The 10,316-nt window shown below is 41.5% G+C and overlaps 1 protein-coding gene across 1 annotated transcript in view; it reads left to right on the plus strand.

The window, feature by feature from the left end:
• The window catches only part of OSTF1 (osteoclast stimulating factor 1), a 35,024-nt gene extending 25,253 nt beyond the window's left edge, over nucleotides 1-9,771 (plus strand). Inside the window, exon 10 of the mRNA XM_030004094.2 lies at nucleotides 6,186-9,771. Coding sequence (XP_029859954.1) covers nucleotides 6,186-6,214 — 29 coding nt within the window. The 3' untranslated portion in view covers nucleotides 6,215-9,771. The remainder of the gene's footprint in view (nucleotides 1-6,185) is intronic.
• Nucleotides 9,772-10,316: the final 545 nt, after the last annotated feature.

Genomic DNA, 10,316 nt, shown 5'->3' on the forward strand with positions numbered 1-10,316 from the left:
AGTCTCACATGAAAGAAGTAAAAAATATTTTTTGCATGTTTGGTGGTTTTACATACCTGTAACTTAATGCTTTGAGCCATGAGTTGAAAAAATCTGCTTAATACTTCATGTATTAAGACACAAGTTGAAAAATTCTGCTTTTTACAAGTAATTAAGAGCCGCTAAGCATTGATTGATTCTAAAGTACTTCCCACTTGTGTTAAAAGACAATTTGACCCAGACTCTGGTATGTTAATATATTACTGATTTTTGCTCCTGTATGTCAGAGCTTTATTATTTAATCAATCATTTTGATTTTATTTTAAATAAAGTTACGTAAACTAGTCATTTCCTTCATACTGTGCTCTGAAAATTGATCACACACGTGGCTTGGTGGACCCAAATACATCACTTTCATTACCTTATCAAGTGGACTTTGCTAATGAGCTAAGTGGTTCTTTCGGGGTTTAAAGAACAAAGCTGAATTCTTCCACTTTCTGTATCAGAAGCATGAAGTCTGCAGACCTCATTACATCCTCTATGCAATTCTGTTTTCTGTGTTGACCAGATCCTAATCTTTATGCTGTACAAACAAACTTATTGTCTGCACAAGGTGACTGCACAGACAGACTGCAAAATGCAGCTGCACTTGCAGTCAAGCAAATTGAAGCTAAAGAGCTGTGCCCAGTCTCTTGATTTCTGGTTAAATGATGCAGTATAAGATAGCACAAAAATATTACTTGCTCGCTATAAACGGAATGAATTTCTTGATTTGAATTTTTCATGACTCTCTTCTGTAAAAATTAGTTATATTTACGTACTAGAGAAGAAAGCCTGATTTGTAGAAAAACATTCTGATTGGTTCTCCTAATAAGAACACATGGAAAATTTTCCTGTATTGATCAGTTCATTAAACATAAATCATCTCAGTTTACATGAATGCTTACCCTGTGATTGCATTAAAACTTGCTGATTTTGACCAAAAAATCCTGGCACTTCGCAAAAATCTGCTGGCCAGTCCTTCAGTAGTTTACTTTCATTTCACTAGACAGGCAAATATTTCTTTTGCCTAGTCAAGTAGTATTCCTGTGAACTAAATTTGTAGTGGATGCAGAGCACGATGTGTAATTAAGTGTATTAACAATCACAAGACTTGCAGGCTCAAAACAGAAGTCTAGACATGATCTGAAGTCAGTCATGGTGTTTCTGCTACTCTTCTGAAACAGCTGTTTTCAACAGTTTTGCAATGAGGAAGACTCTTGAAATAGGCTATCATGGAACTACCTCCAGAAGCTGGGATTAGGCCAGTCTGGGAGTGTGAGGGATCATCCAAAGGAAATTACCCAAATCAGCATAAAATATGATTTTTTTTAAGAGAAAGGATGCATGGATATACACACAAACAACTCTGGCTTCAGGACGATTTCCCCGTTTAAGTATTAATGTGTGAATTCTACTGTAAAATTTTCATCCTTGCAGCATATTTGCACCACTTTCTAGCTGGTGGATTTAACCTCCAGTTTAATTCATGATTCCTTCTTTATTTTTTCTTTAAAAAAAAAAAAAATCTATCTATCTATCTATCTATCTTTCTGTTTAGCCTGGGGGATGCAGAAGGAAAGAGAAAGGAGAGGGAAGAACCAAGACTTGCTTAGGTTTGTGGTTAGTCATTTCCTGCTCCCCTACACTTTAAGATAAGCTGTATCTCTCTCCTTAAAAACATTTTTTCTGCTAATTTAATTTCCTAGCCTTCTACCAATTACTTGGAAAGATGACTTAATCTCACTTTTAAAGGCAGAACAGATATAATTTGTAGGCAAGACAAGCCACTGCGTTCTCAGTTACCTTAATTTTATTGGCTGTTGCAACCATTTAACACGGTCCTAATGCAGCAGACAATCATCGTGTTCAATTCTGTACCAGAGTGGATAAATGGACATGGTAATGGACTAAGTGGAAAGGAGGGTTTGGCTGATTTTTTTTGAAGCATCAAAAAACTGATAAGGGCAGGCCGTATAAGTTCTACATATGCTTTTCCACTTACCCACCATCAGGACCGTGCACACAGACATCCCCTTCACATGATGTAACACACAGCTGTGGCCCACCACAGGTCCAGAAGAAACAAAACATTCTATCTGCTGTACTTCTCTTAAGGTCATGTCAGTATTTGTATTCTCATCCAGAGGCCTTTCAAGAAAGAGAGTAGACCATGGCCAATATGAATTGTTCTAAGGAACCATATCAAGGTTGGCTATCTTAGAGCAAGCACAGCACAAGATGCAGGAAAACCAGGAGAGTTAATAAAGGAAGAATGATAATATGAATATTATAATTCATTATCAGCCATTTATATATATCGCAATGAAATATTTTCCAGTTCCTTAGTGTGAAAGGCTTTTAACATTGTTAAGGATGAGTATTTAAAGCTGGAACATAACCTTGAACACTAGAAAATTCCAGGCAGACAGAAGAAAATTAATGTTGTGTCCATATGCAGGAAGCAAAAGCAGCAAAGCTGCAGTAGGCCTGCAGAAATTTGGTATGATGGACTGTTGTCGTTTAAACCCAACCAGTAACAAAGCACCATGCAGCCACTCGCTCTCTCCTCCCCCCTGGTCCGAGTGGGATGAGGAGAAAATATAAAGAAAAGCTCGTGGGTTGAGACAAGGACAGGGAGGGATCACTCACCACTTATGGTCATGGGCAAAAGACAGGCTCAACTTGGGGAAAAAACAAAATCAATTTAATTTACTACCAATCAAAACAAAGCAAGGGTACTGAGAAGGAAAACCAAACCTTGGAACACTGTCCCCCACCCTTCCCTCCTTCCTGGCTCAACTCCACTCCTTGTTCTCTCTACAGGGGGACGGGGAATGGGGTTTGGGATCAGTTCATCACACCTTGTCTCTGCTGCTCCTTCCTCCTCAGGGGGAGGACTCATCACCCTTCCCCTGCTCCAGCGTGGGGTCCCTCCCACAGGACACAGTTCTCCATGAACTTCTCTGGCATGGGTCCTTCCCACAGGCTGCAGTTCTTCATGAACTGCTCCAGCATGGGTCCTTTCTGCGGGTCGATCTTCAGGCACAGACTGCTCCAGCTCAGGCTTTCCCACGGAGTCACGGCCATCTTGGGGGGCCTCCCCCCGCTCCGGCGTGGGCTCCTCCCCAGGCTGCAGGTGGGCATCTGCTCCCCCGCTCCCCTCCACGGGCTGGGGGGGGACAGCCTGCCGTCTCACCACGGGCTGCAGGGGCATCCCCTCCTCCGGCGCTCCTCCTCCCCTCCTTCTGCACTAACCTCGGTGTCTGCAGAGGGGTTCCTCTCACATTCCAATCCCCTACCCACTGCAGTTCCCCTTCTTAAATCTGTTCTCCCAGAGGTGTTACCACCGTCACTGATGAACTCAGCCTGGGCCAGAGGTGGGTCCGACTTGGAGCCGGGGAAGCTTCTAGCACCTTCTCACAGGAGCCACCCCTGCAGCCCCCTCCCCCACTACCAAAAAAACCATGCCATACAGACCCATAACATTGAGTTTACCAATAAAGGCTAGCAGTGTAACACCAATGCAGCATTAGCCTTAGTGTCTCATCAAACCTGATGGTGCTATTTGTGAAGTTGACCAGTTTTCAGAAGCAGCATATCTGTTTTCATGCACTATGTAACTTAATGCTACATGATATTCTCATTCAAATACAGTTATAATGCAAGGTATGTCTACTATCTCATACTCAGAAAAAGGTCTGTTTTGGCAAAGATTTGTTAAATGCTGAAAACTATGTCACACTTATCAATGATACCAAAATTTACAATCACTGTTGACCAGATATGTGGACGTAATAACAAATTTGTGAAACAGTAAATAATAATGCAGTTTATGAGGGTCTGTTCAAATTAAGTGGTTTTTAAGACAGACAGATGCAAATTTACGCACCTGGAAGGAGGAATGAAGAGAATACAGTTACAGAATAGGGAATTGTGATTCAGCTCAGGCTGTAATCTCTCCCTTAAATCAATTTCCTCCTCTGAGGGAGAATTTGTAAAATATTCTCTGCCCTTTTCCCCATTCTTACCACTCCATGCCATATTCAAATGGATGAGTCTGTCACCCCACATACCTTTTGGCACAGAGCAAACAAGGGTGGCAAATTTGTTGTGGGTTTGAGTTTGGGGGAGTTTGGGGGGTTGGGTTTGGGGTTTTTTTGTGGAAGTGTGAATGAGATTTTATTCTGTTTTCACTAAATAATATATTGATTTGTAGCAGAAGAAAAGAATGAGTAATATCACTGCAAAGCCAGCACTACAAGCTCACTTCATACAGTGCTTCTCAACAATTGCTAGAGAACCTGTTGCAACCCAAGCAATCAGATTTTGTGATAGAATTTGGCTGATGTGCTGTAAAAGATATCAGAATTGAAATGAGAAAAGGCTGTTTGTCTTTGGTGGAAAAAAAACCCCTAAAACCCAAACAAAAACACCCCAAAACTTTCTATATCCCACTTCCTGGTGCGTAAGGCTGCAAGACCAAGTATCTCTTAGTCATACTTGGTAAGTGGCATTCTCATACCTGATTCTATTTTAGCAGTTCAATGAAACCTTTTCATACCAATGTAAAAACAAATCCTCAGGGGCAAAACTCTGCTGTTTCCAATGACCATTTTACTATGAGATGGCCTTTTCTGCTAATTTTTAACAGGGTATGTTTTTCCTCTTTCTTCTAGATTAGTACAGCTTGCAGCCCTACTCTGGTGTGTATTTCCACTGTAGTAATATTTCTAAAGCTAAAGCTGGTTCCAAGCTAAGAATTTTCTTTAAGGCATAAAAAGTAATTTAAGTATGCATTAGGAGTTTTCTGTCTTTTTTATTTTTTCCTGATCACCTTTTTTCTCTGTAAAAGAATGAAAGCTTCTATATTCTTTGAAAAATTCAGATCAACTTTTCCATTCCCTCACCAGAAACCCTAGGGATATCATCCTCCAGCAAGCTAGCACACACCTGGAGGTTAATAGTTGAGGTAGTTTTTTATGTCTTGTCATGTAGAAACTTCTAAATGACTCAAGCAACACTTTCAGTGACCCTCTAGAGTAATACCGTCACCCAAGCATGCTGCCTGTTTTGGATGTGAGCAGCAGATCCCTGAAGCAATTGGATTTGAGCGCAGATGCCCCCAACAGCTCTTCTGTGAAACGCAGCAATACAAAATGGTATTTTGTATCATTTAATAAGCATAGCTTCCAATCTTTTCTTTCAACAGTATTTTTAACAACTGTACATGAAAGACATTTTTCCATTTATCTGACAGGTCAATATCAACTCACTGACCCGACTTGCCTGCCACTATAAATGTTACTTACCATTTTGTAAAAGGTGACAGTAACCATGCTGCCTTGCTCCATGTGTTGCCGGGTGCGTTCTTCCTCAGAGTCACTTAATTTACCTCATATCTACATTATCTGTGGTGAGCTGAGAAATGTCTGCAGGCTTTCCTCTCCTCTTTATGATCAATCCATGATACTGGAAGAATCTAAAGTTCAGTCCTCTTGGGTTTTCTTAGTCATAGCTAATGTGTCATGAAGCTATTGTGTATATCCAAGTGGAGGAAATCTCAATGAAGTCTGGAGGATTTAGAAAATGCTAATAGAAGATGAAACTACAAGTTATCCATATGCTAGGGATCTGCCTGCAAATACTTTTACAGCATTCCTCTGAGGGACTGATTCATTTGCTACACTAGTCTGTATGTCTAAGGATGATAAAAGGTCATTTGAATGGCCTTGATTTCTTCAAAGTTGATAAAAATACTTTAACATAAATACTTGGAAATCTGTTTGTGATCTGCTACTCTGTCTTTTGGGATATAAACAATACTAAAGAGTTCAAGCGGTTCTTCTGTGATTCTTTTGGCAGTGGCACTGTGTGAAAGAATTGCCCCCAGAAAGCAGGTCTGGTGTCAGAGATACCCACTGTATGCTTACCTCTGAGCTTTCTTTTGGCAGACTGATGATTTCACTCCTTACAATCGCATACCTGTAACAGGCACAAGAGTTTCCAGACCCCTGGTCTGGGACCTATCCCTGGACAAAGCTCCAGGTAGATGGAACCATGTCTTAGAAGTTACAGTAATAAAATCTTTGAGTCAATCAATTGTTTTGTCTGTTTTTCAGCTTCATGATGCTCATATAGCCTTTTTAATGTGCTGTTTTGCCCAGATTTTTCAGATCTTGTTTGTGCCTCCTGACACCACCCCAAAGGCTTGGGATCTGGTCCCAGGTCTCTGCAGCAGAACCAGAAAACAGAGGAAACCTCTGTCTATGAAGCAGTGTGAAGAGCTTGCACTCCTTCTATTAAGGAGCAGGACAGTTTCTACTAGCTAGCTGTAATCTGGAAGTCAACTGCCCCAAAATGCTGTAGATGTAACCGATACTCCAAAAGTGAAAGGAGGACTACAATGGCTGCTTTTCTAAACATCCTGAGATCAGCAGAGGCACTCACATACTTATAGTTTGTTTAATGCATACATCTGTCTACTGACAACGGCAACTGTTCGTGGATGATAGTTCATAAATCACTGTATGGGACACACCGGAGATGCACAGTGCAGAAGGATGTGGCACTTCCTTGTATGAACAAGGAGAGCTATTCTGCTTGTTCTGTGTCCACTACCCTCTATCTCTCTAGCTTGTTCAGCTGTACTACAGCCACACAACTTTTGTAAAAAGCCATACAACTTTGCAAAAAGCATCTTAGGGACACCCAAAGGTTGCCAGTGAAATATACATTTGCCAGGCGGAAAGCGGGACCACACAAACATAAATGGCTCATACTCCCTTTGTTACTGCAGTAAGACATGTTCTGTGTGACACCTGTGGGTAAGAGCAAATAGGGGGGGACCCAGGACACTCTTGGTTTGCAGGCATGCTACCAGCAGACAGAGCAGCAGTCTCAGCAACAGGGATTATGAAGGCCAATACTGTAATAGTTGGCTGCTTAGAAGTTAAGAGGAATGATAAGTTAAATGATGGTGTGCTTTTCATCTCTTTCCTCTGCAAGGAAAAAGAGCTGTTTCTTTCTTTTTATCCCGGCTCCTCTTCATTTGATCCCAAACCCCTTCCTCTGTGACAATGCCTTGCTCACAGTCTACCAGAAGTTCCTGAGAACTTGCTGATACTAGATACACCAACTGCTGCTCACGCTCTACTCAGACTGTTCCTTGATTTGACCAAAAAATGCAGCCAATAAACTCAGTCATGCTGCTAGCAGTGCATGGGCATCTGACACTGAGAGCAGCTCTGAGGACTTCTGTCAAGATATTTTCTGGAGCACCCCCTGCCTCCTCCCCCAATCTGCTCATTTCTTATCTGCTCACTGGGTAGTGATTGATTAGGGTAGGTCAGCGGGATATGAGCTCAAGGCCCAGACTCCTCAAAACAGGGTGGACTTGTCAAATTTGCTAATGCTGTTCTTAATTTTGTCATGCAGGCATTTCATGCACTTGATACACTCCCTACCCTAGATGTCTTACAACATGAAACCCTGTCTTTGCTAAGTTCTTGCAGTGACTTCACATGAATGCAAATTACAGGCACATGTCCAAGAAATCATGGATTTTGTGATATTCCCCTCAATAAAATCTTGTCGTTTCCCAGAAGTTTTGTACCTAAACTGGGGCAGGCTTCATGGAGATAGCCTGTTAACACCTGTGGTTTGAATTTAAGGTGGCCAAAAACTGCCAGCATACAGGAGGGAGTGACTGAGAAGTGAGTGGGTAGAAACACATGGTAAAAACATTCTCTGGGAGAATGAAACCCCAAGATTTTAGCAGCATATAAAGACACCTCTCATGTAACTTACCCTTTTCCTCAGACAAGGCTTAGAAGGAGAGATTCAACGTGCATGCACGTTGACAACTTACACGTCGATGCTGGAGGGCGGGGTGGGAGAAGTGGGCAACACGCAGAGCAGTAGATGAGACACCTGCAGTGCAGACTGTTCGCAGCAGTCTCCCATTCCTGGCCCAAGTTAGATGTTCCCCCGGCACGGCAGCGTCTGAGCCGCAAGAGGTCACTGGTAACAGCACTAAAAACAGCTCCCAGGTTTCCCAGCCTTGGTGTTCTCCCTCTGCTCCTCACATCCTGCGCTTCGAGTAGCCAGGTATCACCCACAGCATAAGCTGAAACTAACTGACCCTAAACCGCGCCTGTTAGCATTGCAACAAGGCACGCGCAGCTCCACAGCAGGCACGCACCAAGCAACCTTCCTACAAACCCTCAACTCGCTGGAGGAAGGCACGTGCTATCTATAAAATGCAACCACCCAGCCAGCAGTGCCCAAAGGTTTCTCAGCACAAGAATATCTTACTGATTTTGGTGAAACTAACTGAAGAACAGAAGCTTTATTTTACTAAAGCTTTGGACATTTCAACTTCTTCCTCTCCTTGAATTACAATCTAAACAAAACCTCTCTCGTTTTCAGGAAACAGGACTATGTCAGCATGCCTGTGGGTGACCTGCAGCATGAAAACCCTGGCCCAGGACTCATCTTTTCCTCTTCAACTGAGGAAGAGGAAAAGTTTGGTTTGGGTTTTTTTTTTTTTAAATCCCAAAGTACTTGCATATAAAGTATAAGAAGGTTATGTTCAGTTCTCCTTTCTGCCTGATGTCGCTCCCATCACCTGATGATATTTTGCCAAGCACAGACTGCTAGACATGCTCTTATGAGCCCCTTCTCCTCTGTGAGAACTTGTCAAAACTGATTTTTCTCCAAGAAATACTCTGGTTTGCATATAGCATTGTACTCTGGCAACATTTCATTTTACAAGCTCTAATTTATATCAATATATCAATATATCAATAGCTGGCATGCCCCCATCTTATTAAATAAGCCAGATTGTTCAAAAACTGTTGTGTGAAAATATTCATTTGCCATGATTTAATCACTAACCCATCACAGAAACAAGCTCACAGGTATCCTAGGTACGAGATTATGGCGAGCTGATTTGGTTCACTGGGATTTTAATGTAGCCCTTGATTTGTCTTTTCTCTTATTGTAACACCTGTAGTACAACAACATACCACATTTCGCTGGGAGACCAGTAAGAGGTCAAGCTTCAGCAAAGTGCTAGGAATAAAAGCATTTGGAAATGAAACAGTTTTTTTGGGTCAAAAAGTATAGACAGAGAGAAAAAGAGAAAACAAATCAACAAACATAACTTTGCTCTCTAGCTTTATACTGCAAAATGTATGGGAATGAGGTACCCCCGCTTCAAAGAAAAAGCACCATGCATATGGCAGCAAGGAGATGTAAGCAGTCTCCCCTACCACTCTCAGTATTCCATGTGACTGTATGGCCGGGTGGCTGCCAGGCTTTCAGTGTGCTAAGTTTAAGAGGAATAAAACTAAAAGAAGCTTTAAGAAAGTTGAGGGTGCGCCCTACTATGCAGCTTTTCATTTACATGGACAGGCACCACTTACTTTGACAGGTTTTTGCTTGGCAGCTGAGTTGAGCAAGACATCATGGTGTTTGAGAAACTGTACATCTTTAGGCTTCACTCAGAAGCAGCCCTGGGCAGCAGACATGTCTTACTGTCCCCATGCATTTCCTAGATCAGGTCCCCTGTCTGTCTGCATTCAGTTTTATGAGCTCTTTTAATGAACAGCAGAGTTGTTAGAGGTCTTCTGCAAATCAGATGTTGATCTACTGGCCTTCCTCTGTAACCCCGAATCTTATCCGTTGTTACCCTCAGCTTTATTACTACTACAACTGTTTGCTTGAAGCAAAGCCCTTCTATTCAGACAACCCTATTCTCACTCAAAAATTAACTAAAGATGCTTTGATAGGTATCTTGGTACATCCTCGGTTCTTTTAATTCTACTATTCCTTAAAAACCATCTTTGCTGTATCTGAACTAGACCATAAACAGCTTGAGTCAGAAGTTGATCTTATATGACTGGGTAGTTACAATGGCATGTATAAAGTGATAATTGAACTTTTATTGCACTGCCCAAGGCTTAAGAAAACAGAAAAAAAAAAATCTGACAAATAAACCGTAGAGATTCGAGGTTTTGGAAACAGGAGAATTTATAGACTATTAGAAGTAATAAAAAAGGTACTTTTGGTCAAACATGAAGCCTAAGCTGTAGTACATGAGCTTATTCAATGAATTTCAGAGCTCTTAACATTGCTGACTATTCCCAACATCCCCAGGGTGACATTAGGATACACTCTTTTATAAAAAATATTAAAAATATAAAGAAAAGCAAGAGCAATGGTCACTGAAACTTATCCAACTATATAACAAGGAAAAAAAGCCTTTTTGATTTACTGCTTACCCAGGTTGTATC

This window comes from Aquila chrysaetos, chromosome Z (genome assembly GCF_900496995.4).
Source record: "Aquila chrysaetos chrysaetos chromosome Z, bAquChr1.4, whole genome shotgun sequence".
Classification (NCBI taxonomy): domain Eukaryota; kingdom Metazoa; phylum Chordata; class Aves; order Accipitriformes; family Accipitridae; genus Aquila; species Aquila chrysaetos.